The sequence below is a fragment of the Hyperoodon ampullatus genome, assembly GCF_949752795.1.
Source record: "Hyperoodon ampullatus genome assembly, chromosome: 2".
NCBI lineage: Eukaryota > Metazoa > Chordata > Mammalia > Artiodactyla > Ziphiidae > Hyperoodon > Hyperoodon ampullatus.
The window spans coordinates 49,133,258-49,148,033 of NC_136915.1; the positions used below are offsets into that span (position 1 = coordinate 49,133,258).

The following is a 14,776-nucleotide window of genomic DNA, read 5'->3' on the forward strand; positions in this document are numbered from 1 at the left end:
AATGAATGTGTCTGGTTCCAAATCTGATTTAGTACAGATACCGGAGCCTCCTGCAGCCAAACAAGTTCGGGGGAACCATCTGCAGTGGGACTGTCTGGGACCAAGCCAGCTGTCACAGTCCCACAGCTTGTGTGAAGCAAGCACAGTGTGGACAGGATTTCCAGTGTAAGGAGACAGGTGAGTAGCATCTCAGAAGGATAACAGCTGTGCCTGTCAAACTTAATATGCAAAACAGTTCTCCGGGAGCTTGTTAGAATGCAGGCTCCTGAGCACTTCCCCTAGAAGTTGTTGTTCTGGGGTTTGGGATGGGACCCAGGAAGCTGAATTTTAAGCCAAGTCAGCAGCCCAAGGAAATTTGAGGCAACTTTGCTGGAACACCCGTTGATTTGGAAAAGGTACAATTCACTCATCCATCCATTCATTGAGTAAATGCTGATTGGGTGCATATGATGGCCAGACAATGTGCTACCTGCTGGTGATGCAGAGGTGAAAAGTCCTTGTGCCTGATCTCAGAGTACTCCTAGTCTCTTTGGGAGACAGACCTATAAGGAATCAATGAGAGTGTCCTGTGGTAGCCAGTGTAATGGGCGTATGTACAAGGTCCAATGTACAGACTCTGGCAGGGGGTGCCTAAATCTGCTTTGGGCAGTCAGGGCAGGATTCAAAATGGTACTTGAGCTGAGACTTAGAAAATGAAAACGAGTTTTCTAGGAGACAGAACGTGCAAAAACGCAGAGATTTAGGGACTCACAATCAGCCCAGAATAAGTGCTTTGGGAAGAGAGGCAGGGGATGGGCCAGGTAGGTTACCAGGGGCCAGACAGTGACATTTGGAAGCAGAGGAATGGGGAGGTCCTGAAGGATGCAGAGCAAGGGATGACACTGCCAGACTGGAATTTTAGAAAGATCCCTGGGGCTGCAATGTGGAGACTGAATTAGAAAGAGCAAGCCTGGGGCAGGGTCTGAGCTGGGGGGCTACAGGTGAGAGACATGGAGGCTGGAGGGAGGGCAGAGGCAGTGAGGAAGGAAGGAGGATGGAACAGGACTGGGAGGATCGAATGGCTATTTCAGAGGTGGAACGGACTTGGTGACTATGGATGCGGGTCATGAGGGAGGGGGAGGAGTCCCGGACACTCTAGAAGCATCCACGGGCTCTCCTCAGGTCGCTGCCTGAAACGCCACCTGGTGTGTAATGGAGACCAGGACTGCCTGGATGGCTCTGATGAGGACAACTGTGAAGACGTCAGGGTCTTGGAAGATGACTGCAGCCAGTATGACCCGATTCCAGGATCAGAGAGGGTGACCTGGGGGTGAGTCGCTGCCGGCTGGCTGTGGGGGGCAGGGCATGATTTCTCTCCAATCATGAGTATTAGTTTCAGGGAGAGAAGAGGGTCTTTGGGGGGTGAATCTCTCTGGAGTGTATCCTGCGAGGCCGTCCTCACCATCCCTCTAAGTGTCTTAGTCCATCTGGGCTGCTCTAACAAAGTACCACACACTGGGTGGCTTATCAACAACAGAAATGTATTTCTCACAGTTCTGAGGCTGGTAGTCTGAGATCAGGGTGTTCGCCTGGTCAGGTGAGGGTGTTCTTTCAGGCCGCAGACTTCTCGTTGTGCCCTCACATGGTGGAAGGGGCTAGGGAGCTCTATGGGGTCTCCTTGATAAGAGCACTGATGCCATTCATGAGGGCTCCACTCTCATGACCTAAGCGCCTCCCAAAGGTCTCTCTCCAAATACCACCACATGAGGGGCTAGAGTTTCAACATATGAATTTTACAGGACATAGCTCATGTTTTCCCCTTTATGTCTCTGCCCAAGGGTCCTCCTTTCACCCTTTCCCACTCTACTACTCATTCCTCTTGCCCCAATTCCATTTCCAAGGCCCTTTTAAGAGGCTACACCTTCCATGAAGGCTTCCAATATCGCCAAAAGACAGCACTTCTCTGGCCCAAGTGCACTTTCCAGTAGCCCTGTTCTTACTCTGCTTTGCACTGTGGTTGCTGATATAACCAAGGCTTTAGGGTGAGATGGGGTGGGGCTTGAACCTCCACTTTGCCATTGCTGGCTTATACCTCTCAGGCCAGTTTCTTTATCTGTTGAGATCCAATCAGCCTCAATTCTAACTTTACTTCACTGCGCACCTTATGTTCATGTTTAGTCCCTTGCACACATCATACTCTTTTCTTCTGACTTCATAAAGTTAGTTCCTTCTTTCTGGAATGTCCTTCCCTGTATTCCTAACTGGTTAACTTTTTACCTAGTGTTGTGCCCTGAATTGTATCCCCCTAAAACTTGTATGTTGAAGCCCTAACCCCCAATATGATCGTATTTAGAGATAGGGCCTTTACAGAGGTAATTAAGGTCAAATGAGCTCATACGGGTGGGGCCCTAATCCAATAGGACTGGTGTCCTTGTAAGAAGAGGAAGAGACACCAGAGAGCTCTCTCTCACCTCTCACCATGTTCACAGAGAAGGGGCCATGTGAGGCTATGACGAGAAGGTGGCCACCTGCAACCCGGAAGAGAGGCCTCACCAGAAACCAACCCTGTGGGCACCTTTCTCTTAGACTTCTAGCCTCCAGGACTGAGAGAACATAAATGTCTATTCTTTGAGTCATCCAGACTTGGTTATTTTATTGGGTATGGTACTTTGCTATGACAGCCCAGCTAAGACACCTAGGCATCACCTCCTCTAGCTGGTCTTTTTGATACCCACTCCCCTCCTCTCAACACTGTCTAGGCTGGCTTAGTCCCCTCCTACTGTTCCCAGCGTCCCTGTGTGTGCTACTCTCCCAGGACTTATCCAACAGGGCAGAGACATCTGTTCCCCAGGCTAAGGGATCCTCGTCATCTTCTGCTTCTCCAGCATCCAGCACAGGGCCACACTCATAGTGACACATGGTATTGTTAGTTCCCTGACACTTTGCTTTGGGCCTTGTCCCCTGACTTGAATATAAACTCTTTGAGGGCTGAGGCTGCTCTGATTCATCTTTATCATCTCCTCAGCCCTTATGACAGAGCTTTCCCCAGAACAGCCTCTGAGTATTGATTGCAGTGAAACAAATCAATATGACCAACTGGTCCTTTACAGATGAGGAAACAGAGAGAGACAGTACTCATCACACAGTGACCCAGCCACATGGCAGCCCACTCTGGGGCAGGTGTGGGTGCTGTGAAATGCAGCTCTCATTCATTGTGGTTTAATTGCCTTCAGATCACAGCCCACCTACAAGATAGGACAGAATCCTCTAAATGCATGTAGACACACACGTATGAAAAGATGATCAAATTCCTGTTTCTTTTAGACCAATAATATTAGTTTTCTTGGACTGCCATAACAAAGTGCCACAAACTAAGTAGCTTAAGCAATAGAAATTTATTTTCTCAGGAGGCTAGAAGTCTCAGATGCAGGTCTCAGCAAGATTGCTTTTTCCGAGGCCTCTCTCCTTGGCTTGTGAATGGACGTCTTCTCCCTTTGTCGTCACGTGGTCTTCCTGCTGTACATGGCTGTGTCCTAACTTCCTCTTCTTAGAAGGATACCAGTCCTACTGGATTAGGGCCCTCCCTAATAACTTCATTTTAACTTAATTACCTCTTTAAGCATCGTATCACCAAAACACAGTCAAATTCTGAGGTTTGGGGAGTCAGGACTTCAACATACAAATATTGGGAGAACATATTTCAGCCTCTAACACCAATAAAAGGGGATTCTTGTTGATTTTGAAAGTGACTGTGGGATAAACAGACTACAAGCATGAAATATTGAGGTTTTGACTTGAAAAACAATTCCCTCGTAATTGACAAAAATATCACAGACCATGACCCTGCTCTCACATGATTCAATCAGGAGATTTCAAATGTACTTGCTGATTCGTGTGCTTTGCCACACCTAACACTGAAACCAGTAGAATGGGCCCACCTCCACTCCCAGCAGCTGACATTATGGTGGTTTCTTCATTCATCTCAAGATCTCAGAGGACTTTCCTGATATCTTATTTTTTCTAATTTAGGCATTTCCCAGTTTTTAATTTTTATTTATTGTTACAGAAGTAATGCCTATTTGAGGTAAAAACTGAAATTCTTCTTTCACTATCCCTCACCTGGTCCCACCCACTCACCCTCTCTCTCTTCCCTCCCTAGAGCTGACCCCTGTTACATGATTTTGCAATCATGTAAAAATGCATTGACAACATACACTGTATGGAAGGTATGCCTATCAGGTATATTGTGCATTATAGACATAAGTGTATTTTACATAAATGTGATCAGACTGTACATATTGTCCATAACTTGCTTTTTTCACTTAATAATATATTTTGAAGATTTTCCTCCCATATCTTCTATTGTCTTTTTCTAGGCAGCATAGTGTTCCTTAACAGGTGTCAGCAGACTATGGCCTGAACACCAAATTCAGCCTGCTGTCTATTTTTAAATAAAGTTTTATTGAAACACAGCTTCTGCCCTACAGTGGAAGAGTTCAGTAGTTGCAACAGAAACCTACGTAGCCTACGAGGCCTAAAGTATTTACTATCTGGCCCTTTGTAAAAACTAAAATAAAATTTCCCAATTCTCCTATAGTATAACTATATAATTTATTTAACTACCTCCTATTGAAAGATAATTAGATTGTTTTCCACTTTTCTCTTATAGACAGTGCTGCAATGAACATTCTTACATACATAATTTTGTACCCATGTGTGAATATTTCTAAATTCCGAAAAGCAGAATGTCTCTCTTTATTTTCACTGGGGCTTCTGCAATCACATTTTTAAAATACATATAGGCTTTACTTATGGTTAGAGGTTACATTACAATCTTAGGGCTTATTGTTCTTTAGAGTTTTTCTTTGGCCCATTAGAGGGCCTGTATTTATCAGCTACAGGCAGAAACATGTTCCACAGGGGGAAAGATAGAAACTGCAGGGTAAAGACTAAGAACCCAGATTGTAGTGTCAAAAAAAATCTAGGAAAAAAATCCAGCTATGACTATAGGCAAGGTACTTAATTTTTCTGAGCTTCAATTTTTGCATTTGCAAAATTGTCATGAGATTGAAAGTTAATGTATGCTAAATGTCTGGTATAGTGTGTATTCAATTCATCATAGCTATTATTACATCACTTCCACTAATGTGAAGAAAGAGATGGAGAAAGGAAGAGAAGAAGGAAGTGAACTTACATTGAATTTCTACTATATGCCAGGTACTCTGCAATTATCCATTTATTCCTTTGAAGTAGGTTTTATTCACAGTTTTTCCCCTGTTCATCTGCCTTTGTGCCCTTTCACAGAGGACATAAATGAACATGACAAATACTATGCCAGAGGCAATCACTGAATGCCATGGGAACACAGAGGAAGGACAATTGTCTGTCCAGGATAATCAAAGAAGGCAATACAGAGGACGCAACATTTGAGTTGGGTCTTAAAGGCTGAGTAGGAGTTTGAGAGGCAAAGACAAGCAATCATTTTATTCTCCACAACATATGAGGCTTAGATTGTTAGGTCTTATAACTCTTAGCCAACTTTCAATGATTTTGTTTGGTTAACTTTCTCTTTGTATGAGATTAAAGCAGATTTTCACCTGTTTCACATGATTTTTACCTAAATATGGTTAAACCATCCATGACCTAAAACAGAGAACTTGGGCAGATAGATTTGAAATACCCCAGAGAGGGAAGTATGGGAAATATTTCTGGAAAGGTATTGGGCTAGGGGAAAAGAAGTATTACTATCAACTGTACTTCTGTTTTACTCTGATACTCTCATTTAGACTTCACAAAAACCAGGAGAGGTAGTTTTACCATGTCTGTTTTTCAAATGAGGAAAATGAGCTTCAGGAAGTTTCTAGAATGTGTCCAAAGTCACACAGCTAGTAAATGACAGAGCTGGAAATTAAGCAGGCGTCTCCCTGACCTCCACACTGTGCCTCCTCCACGCTATGGCCTTTCTGAGGATTAGATCCTCAGCTTAGCACTATGAACTACACCCAATATTTCAAACCTATTTTTTAGCAGCAAAACCTTTTCTGAAATCATACTAACAAAAATAACAGCAATATTTATTTAACACTTCATATATGCTAAGTACTGTTACTTGTTTTAACTCATTGTTTAACTCTGTGAGGGCAGTAGTATTAGCTGCTTTTTACCAATGATTAAACTGAGGCACAGAGAGGTTAAGTGATCTGCCCAAGGTCACACAGCTAGATGTGGCAGAGATAGGAAACGGGTCCAGACTGTCTGGTTCCTGTGCTTGGACTCTTGATAATCATGCATATTCTTCTTCAATTTACTCAACAAATATTTAGAGGTGCCTCCCATGTGGGAGCACTGTTATAGATGCTGAATGGAGTTGTCTGGCTGATCTGCTCTAAGGGAACCTGGGGGCCCAGGCCCAGTCCACTCAGACTCCCATTGTTGCCCAAAGTGGCCCTTAAGGTACTTCAAGGAAATCTGGGGTTCCACAGAACACAGTTTGAGAAATGCTGCTCAGCCCACCTGCTACATCACGGTCCAGAGGATATTTTGTGCTATCTCTGCTCTTCCAATGCTCTCTCCCAGAAGCTGCTTGCCTTTTCAATTTAGGTATAATTTCCTGACCCAGAAAGAAGCTCAGAGCGTATACGATGTCAGGTATTATGGGGGCCAGTGTGAGACCGTATACAACGGGGAATGGAGAGAACTTCGGTACGACTCCACCTGTGAGCGTCTCTACTATGGAGATGATGAGAAGTATTTCCGGAAACCCTATAACTTCCTGAAGTACCACTTTGAGGTAAGTCTGAACAGGGGTGCTCACAGGCCACTGGGTGGGTGCAGGGAGGGGAAGCTGTTGGTGGAGATAGCTGCCTTGCTTTGGAAGATCTTATTTGCTGTAGGGTTTGCTGGTGGCTGAAGGTTCCACTGCACCTGCCCTCACGCATGCTTAGTGCTGAAGAGGCAATGGCAGGGCCAGTGAGCCGCATACTGTAAATGGGACCAGCCACTGCTATAGATCTTGGCTCCAGTCCTAAGTCAATAAAATAGATTCGGGGCCTGATTTTCTAGGCTGCTTGTCAGAAGACCTATTTCCAGGTTTTGACTCTATTAGAATAGACGTATATCAGACCTTGAGCAGCTCACTGCCCCTCTGTGGGCCCAGGTTACTAAGATGTAAAGTGGGGGCAGGACAGGAGGAGGCTGGGGGGTCTGAGACCTGTGCTCCTGCTTCACCAGGAGCAGGTCCTCACTGGTGACCTTCATCTCTTGACTTTCTGTCCATGATTTTGTTGGAAGAAAGGGTTCCGCTATTGAAAAGTGCTTGCCAACTGCTGATGACCCCTAAGATTCTCCCCATCTTTAAAATTCTGCAGTCTCCTGGTCACCCTGTAGCTCACAACGAGCTCCAGAGCCTGCTCCTGGACATTCCTTTCTTCACCCCTCACCCTCTGGGTAAGCCGTCGACACAGCAAACCTCACTGGAGGCTTACCATGTGTCAGCTCTTCTATTTTCACACAAATTCTCCCACTGAATCCTCATCATAAGACGACGCGTCAGATATTATTATTGGCCCATTTTAGATATTAAAAACCCCAGAGACTTAGAGGGATAAAGCGCCAAGCCCAGTAGGTAAGCACAGACAAGATTTAAATCCAGATCTATCTGAACTAAGCCTGGCTATACATCTTTTAGAAGGGAGGCTAGATTATGCACATTCTATCTAGGTATCATCCACATTCTATCTATAGAGAGAGATGATAGGATGCCAGTACTCTGAACAATTATCTAGTCACATCCTCCCTCCCCCAAGTTTCTCAAGAGAAAAATACTGACAGAGGATAAGGCCAGGCTTATTGAGTCTGTTTTTAAGAAATTGGCTTTCACTATTCACAATAGCCAAGACATGGAAGCAACCTAGATGCCCATCATAAAGAAGATGTGTTGTATATATACAAAGGAATGTTGTTCAGCCATAAAAAAGAATGAAATGTTGTCATTTGTAGCAACATGGATGGACCTGGAGATTATTGTACTAAGTGAAGTCAGCCAGACAGAGAAAGACAAATACTATATGATATCACTTACATGTGGAACCTAAAAAAATAATACCAATCAACTTATTTACAAAACAGAAACAGACTCACAGACATAGAAAACAAACTTAGGGCTACCAAAGGGGAAAGAGCGCGGGGAGGGATAAATCAGGAGTATGGGATTAACAGATACACACTACTATATATAAAATAAATAAACAAGAATTTACTGTATAGCACAGGGAACTATATTCAATACTTAGTAATAACCTATAATAGAAAAGAATCTGAAGCTGTATACCTGAAACTAACACAATATTGTAAGTCAACTACAGTTTAAACAAAAGAAATTGGCTCTCCCCACTCCACTTCCACCTCTGCCATGAGGCTCTGTCTACGAGCTGGAAGACATAGACAATACCATTTTTCTAAACTGGAGGACAGTCTAGGGCCTACGTGTCAGGCAAGACAGACTAGGTTATGCTGTGGCAAAAAGGATTCTGAAATCTCAGAGCTTTAAAGCAGCGATGCCCTACTTATTCTACTCATCCTTCCTGAGGTGGAAAAGAAACTCTCATCATCACAGACACTCAGGACCCAAACTGATGGAGCCTCCATCTCAACACATGCTCTCGTGATTACAGAGCAAACCTCTCATGGGCTCCTAACCCTCATTTCCTTGGCTCACTAGACCACGCCTCAGGTCAAGCTAGCAGAGGAACGCAATCCTGGAATGAAATGACCAAACACTTGTGGGTGGTCCCTAAGCATACCTCTGCTTAGAACTATCACCACCTGCATGCCTTTGCCCCTTTCCTCCCAGGTCCACGCCTAGGCTTGGCTTTCTGTATCTCTCCACTGCAGAGCCAAGCAACCATCTGTTCAAGAAGGATAAGCCCGCTGGAAAGAAATACACACTCAGAACAATATAGCATTTTATCAGAATCGTGTGTGTGTGTGTGTGTTTAAATAAATATTTTAGCAGTACCACTAAATACTAAGCACTGCTGAATTTTCTGTATTTTAGTATCAATTTGGAATAGCCTTTTAAAGGAATTATTTATAATAATCTGAAACTTTGGATATTTTACAAAGCAAAGATTTAAATATTAAGTATGAATTGGAATATAATGCTAGTGCACAAGGCTAACATCTATGTGATGCTTTTCAGGCCCTGGCAGATACTACAATCTCCTCAGAGTCCTACGATGATGCAAATGACCTTTTTACTAAAGTAAAAAATGACAAGTCTATGTCGGCTGGAGTGATCATTGGTGTGGGCCCTGCAGGCGGCCCATTTACTGCGACCGCAGGTGTATCTGGGTCACGAGACAGTTCGTTCTTGAATAAGTTAAGCAAGTATAATCAGAAGGTATTAAAACATAATGTCCGTGTCACACAGTATTCCATAATCTATGCTGAACACGTATTACCTTAACTGCATTGAAAAGTACAGTAGTAATTGAACCTTCATTTGCTTGTGTAATTACATGTAGTAATCATGTTTGTTTTTCTTCTTACACTTTACCACACAGAATCATCACAAAGGGAATAAAATTGCACGATAAGACTAGTACTCTTATCACTTTCCCCATCGTTTTTCATGGTTACCTGGAGCACAGAGGGAAATACTTAGAATGGTAATGCCTTAAAGAGAAACAGCCAAGCCCTCTAAACCAGACTTGGAAGAATTCTAAAGCAAGCCCGGCTTTTCCAAACAGATTGGAGGGCTGGCCTGCTTAATGAATCTTTCATTTCTTCATCAAACATTTACCATTAACTGCCTATTATCCTGAGAGGTCAGACAATGCATCCTTGAGGAAGTTAGGAAGTCTGTCTAAACTGAGATCTAAAGACTAGTACCAGTTGTCCAGATGAAAGGGGGCAGAAGTTAACAGAAGGCTGTTCTAGGTCTGGGAAACAGCATGTGCAAAGGCCTGGAGATGAGAGACTGCCTCACATAAATGTGGGATTGAAAGGACTTCCGCTGGCTGAAGCACAGGTGGGAAGGGAAAGGAGGGAGTGATGAGGATGGAGAGGTAATCAGGAGCTGGAGAAATGCTCACTGAATTGATCAGAAATTTACCAAAAGCCTCAAGACATTGATACCAGAACTGGGGATTTAGTTAGGGCTCAAAACATTATTTTGGATGATGAAAATACAGTTATAAAAATTAACTTCCTCAACAAATATAAATTACAGGGCTTCCCTGGTGGTGCAGTGGTTGGGAGCCCACCTGCCAATGCAGGGGTCACGGGTTCGAGCCCTGGTCTGGGAAGATCCCACATGCCGCAGGGCAACTAAGCCCGGGCGCCACAACTATTGAGCCTGCGCTCTAGAGCGCATGAGCCACATCTACTGAGCCTGTGTGCCACAACTACTGAAGCCCGCATGCCTAGAGCCCGTGCTCCACAACAAGAGAACCCACCGCAATGAGAAGCCCCACACCTCAAGGAAGAGTAATCCCCGCTCACTGCAACTAGAGAAAGCCCATGCACAGCAACAAAGACCCAATGCAACCAAAAATAAAAATTAAAAATAAATAAATAAATAAATATATACATATATATATATATAAATTACATTCTGGAGCTTTGCCACGAATAAGCTACTGATCTGAAGGGAAAGTACTGTTCTGAGATCTGACTGTCACAGATTCATGTGGACTTTTCTAAAAGCAGGTGGCTTCTTCCAACTTTCACTATCACTTTGGATCAAGGTTTACATTCCCTGCAAGTAAGGCTCGTACATGACCCCCTTCCTCTTAAACCAATCCAACCTCACCCTGGTCCTGTGGATCCTGCTTTTCTTGATTACTGAACAGTATAGGATTACCACTAGACTGTAATCTCCATGAGGGCAGGGGCCTATCTCCTTCAAGATCGTGTCTTCTGCACCTACCATAATGCATGTGACTGTAGGCACTGAAAGGTATTTGTTTAATAAATTAAGTGATATTGGCATTTCCTCATGTCATCGAAATATTCCTAAGCCTAATTTTTAATGGATACCTAATACTTGTGTAGCAAGTTGCATAATGCAGTGCTTTAATTAGAGCAGGGAGAAATGTGGAGGTGAGAATGGACTGGGGGCCGGACACAGGGGAGGAGCACAATGAAACACATTGTAGTAACCAACCCAGTGAAAGGTGATGAGAACTTGACCTGGACAGGGGCAGTGGGAACAGAGATGCAGACGTGGGAGAAGAAGCCAGGCTGGTGTCTAATATATGTTTGAAAAACGTAATAATACTCTGTTATATGTATTTATGTTCATACAGTTACATGTGAATATATTTATATTTCCCACAGGTACTAAATACTGCCCTTCTGCATGATCTCATGTAGTAAAATGTATACTCTCTTTGTTCTCTTCCTTCATTCAATGGCGGGTGCTGTTACTGGCAGAAATATGGCTTCATGAGAATTTTCACAAAGGTGCAGACTGCTCATTTTAAGATGAGGAGGGAGAATATCATGTTGGATGAAGTTATGCTGCAGTCATTAATGGAACTTCCAGAGCAGTACAATTACGGCATATACGCCAAGTTCATCGATGACTATGGCACCCATTACATAACGTCTGGAACGATGGGTGGCATCTATGAATATATCCTGGTGCTTAACAAAGAAAGAATGGAAACAGCTGGTAAGTAGAATGGATGCTTGATGCACGCAGTGTTCGATGCTGTATACGCCAGACATGGTTTGCTGTTTTCTAGGCACTGAGTGTCAGCCATGCATGATCTCATTTAGCCTCCATGACAACTCTATAAGGTAGCATTAGTTTTATTATTTACAGGGGCTTGAGGTTCAAAAGGGTGAAATGACTTGCTAGTAAGCACTACAAACAGAATTTGAACTCAGACTTGTCTGGTTCTCCAGAACCATGTGTTTTCTATTGCACCATAGTTACCTCTTCAATAATAAAGGAGGGCTTCCCTGGTGGCGCAGTGGTTGAGAGTCCGCCTGCCGATGCAGGGGACATGGGTTCGTGCCCCGGTCTGGGAAGATCCCACATGCCGTGGAGCGGCTGGGCCCGTGAGCCATGGCCGCTGAGCCTGCGCGTCCAGAGCCTGTGCTCCGCAGCGGGAGAGGCCACAACAGTGAGAGGCCCGCGCACCGCAAAAAAAAAAAAAAAAAAAAAAAAGCAATAATAAAGGATCTCTGGGGTTTTGCTATTTAAAATGTGAAAACATTTTAAATATAGATTCTTGGTTAATGGAACTGCCGTCCAATCAGTCAGTGATGACAGAAACCTAGAGTCATCCCAGATCCCTTCTTCCCCTTCACCCCTGTAGATCTCTAAGACCCTTCAGTTCTCTCTCCTGAGCAGCTCTTGTCAACATCTCTTCTTCTGCATCCCGTCCTACAATGGTAGGCTGGGTTCCCATCTTTCACTTACTACTGCATCATCTCCTAAATGGTCTCTAGGGGAAGACTCACCCCTTCCAATCCATTCTCAACAACTGCCACCAGAAGGATCTTCTGCTTCACAGATCTTATGACATCACCTCCTTGCTTAATATCCTGACTGGCTAAAAAGTCTAAACTCCTTAACACTAACATCAACAATCTTCATGGTCTCACTCCAAACTGCTAGAACAGTGGTTCTCAACACGTGGACTCCAACAAACAGTATTAGTGTCACCTGGGAATGTGTTAGAAATGCAAATTCTCAGGCTCCCATCCCAAATCTGCTAAATCAGAAACTCTGGGAGTGGGCCCACCAGTGTGTTTCGACAAGCCCTCCAGGTGATTCTGATGCTTAATACAGTTTGAGAACCACAGATCCAGTCAACGACTGAGCAGAAGGGTGAGAGGTGTATCCATATTTCAAAGCCAAGTTCAACTTCCAAGTTTCAAGAAGTTTCCCTGACTCCACCAGCCCAGGCTGGCCACTTCCTTCCTTCAACACATTCATATCAATTCCACACTGCTTAGTCTTTAAAAACAATTTTCCAAATGTTAATATTTCTCTCCTCATCTAGATAGCAAGATCCTTGAAAGCAAGCATCATGTCTGACAATTTTCCACCTCTTTAGCACTCAACGCAGGGTGAGTGGGCAAAACAAGACATGGAGTTTGAAAGCAGGCATTAACTTAGATTCCTGGCTAGGGTCATTCATTAACTCATCCATCAATTCATGTATCCATTCTTTTATAATTCAGATATCTATTGAGTATCTATTATGTGTTTGTGCTAGGGATACAAAGGTGAGCAAATCTAAATATGGTCCTTAACATCTTGTAGCACAATACAAACTGCAGATTGAAACCCAACAGTAGGTCTTTTTTTTTTTTTTTTTTGAGTGGGAGAACTTTACCGGTCTTTTTTTTTTCTTGAATTTTATTTTGTTTATTTTTATATAGCAGGTTCTCATTAGTTATCTATTTTATACATATTGTGTATATATGTCAGTCCCAATCTCCCAATTCACCCCAGCACCACATCCACCCCCTCTGCTTCCCCCCCTTGGTGTCCATACATTTGTTCTCTACATCGGTGTCTCTCCAATAGTAGGTCTTGATATCAATGTATGGAACACAAACATTTTGAACAACACAGAACAGAATAAAAAATATCATAGTGGGTTGTAGGTAGTGAAGATAAATTATTGCTTCAAGAAAATTTTGCCAGTTAAAGACATGTACACATGGACAGAGTCACGATACAAAATAAATAGTTCAGGAGAGACCAGTGTAAAAAGAGCTTGAAAAAGTTAATTCAAGTGGATCTTTTTAGAGTCACTCAAAAACATGAGGAAGGAAAAAGAGCTACCATTTGCTGAGTACTTACCAAGTTCCAGGACTGTTGCGTACATTCTCATTTAATTTTCTTGGCAACATTTGGAGGTTAGTGTAATTCTAGTTTTAGCCCCAGAAATGCTGAGCCTCCTTAGGGAAGTTAATTACTTGGCCCAGGGCTGCAGGAAGCTGGCGTCAGAGCCCTGGACCTGGGGTCTTTCCACCACATGGCTGTGGTAGACCCTTTCATTTGGGCTCTGTCTTTGGTGGTGGATTACTAATTAATTGCCTGGGGTATCTCCAGCCCCTCCTCTCTAAAATCTGTGAGGCAGAAATGGGCTTCCAATGTGGTTAATATTCAAAAGGAGCCCACTAACGAATTGTCCCAGGGATAATTACCTCAGCTCTGTTTATAGAAAACCATATGTCGATAATAGCACAATTTGCTATTTGGGAAGAGCTGATTTTCTATAAATCCGGAAGGTTAGTGTTGCTTTTCTATAAATATGGAAATGTGCTAATCATCACCTCATCTGCTGGAGACTGCTAATAAATCAGAATGTCATTTACATATTAACCTACAAAGAACAAAAACATCTACCTTCTTTCCCTTTGACAAATAGAATCATGCATACCCTCTCTCTATGTTTGATGTTTGTCTAATTTTCTCTTTGTCGCTTTTTCATCCTCTCTCTCACTCCCTTCCCCCACCCGCTCTTTTTCAATGTCTTTTTTCTCTCTGTGTATCTTTGATCTAATGACTTTAACAATATTTATATTCTAGCAAGTGCTTGTTTCTAAGAAATACCCCGTGTGGTATACATTCACGTCCTCAAAGAGCTGAGCTTGGAATGGAATGATTTAAGTGAACACATGGGCTGGTTTGCTCTGGGGGAATCTTTTGTCCTTGGGTTTGCCTCAGATTCTCTATGGGTTCATCCCAGAGGATGCACAAGGCTGTTTTCTTCTAATGTGTTCTTTAGATAAAATGCTTCTTCCCCAAAGACAGCATGAAACCATC

The 14,776-nt window shown here is 43.3% G+C and overlaps 1 protein-coding gene across 2 annotated transcripts in view; it reads left to right on the top strand.

Annotated features, from left to right (window-relative positions):
• Positions 1–14,776, top strand: part of C8A (complement C8 alpha chain) — a gene marked incomplete at both ends in the record, with an annotated part of 67,556 nt that overhangs the window by 24,481 nt on the left and 28,299 nt on the right. For both annotated transcript variants that reach the window (XM_079725590.1, XM_079725591.1), the window contains 5 exons: positions 33–177; positions 1,162–1,309; positions 6,580–6,769; positions 9,179–9,379; positions 11,416–11,656. In XM_079725590.1, the coding sequence (XP_079581716.1) occupies positions 33–177; positions 1,162–1,309; positions 6,580–6,769; positions 9,179–9,379; positions 11,416–11,656 (925 nt within the window). The remainder of the gene's footprint in view (positions 1–32; positions 178–1,161; positions 1,310–6,579; positions 6,770–9,178; positions 9,380–11,415; positions 11,657–14,776) is intronic.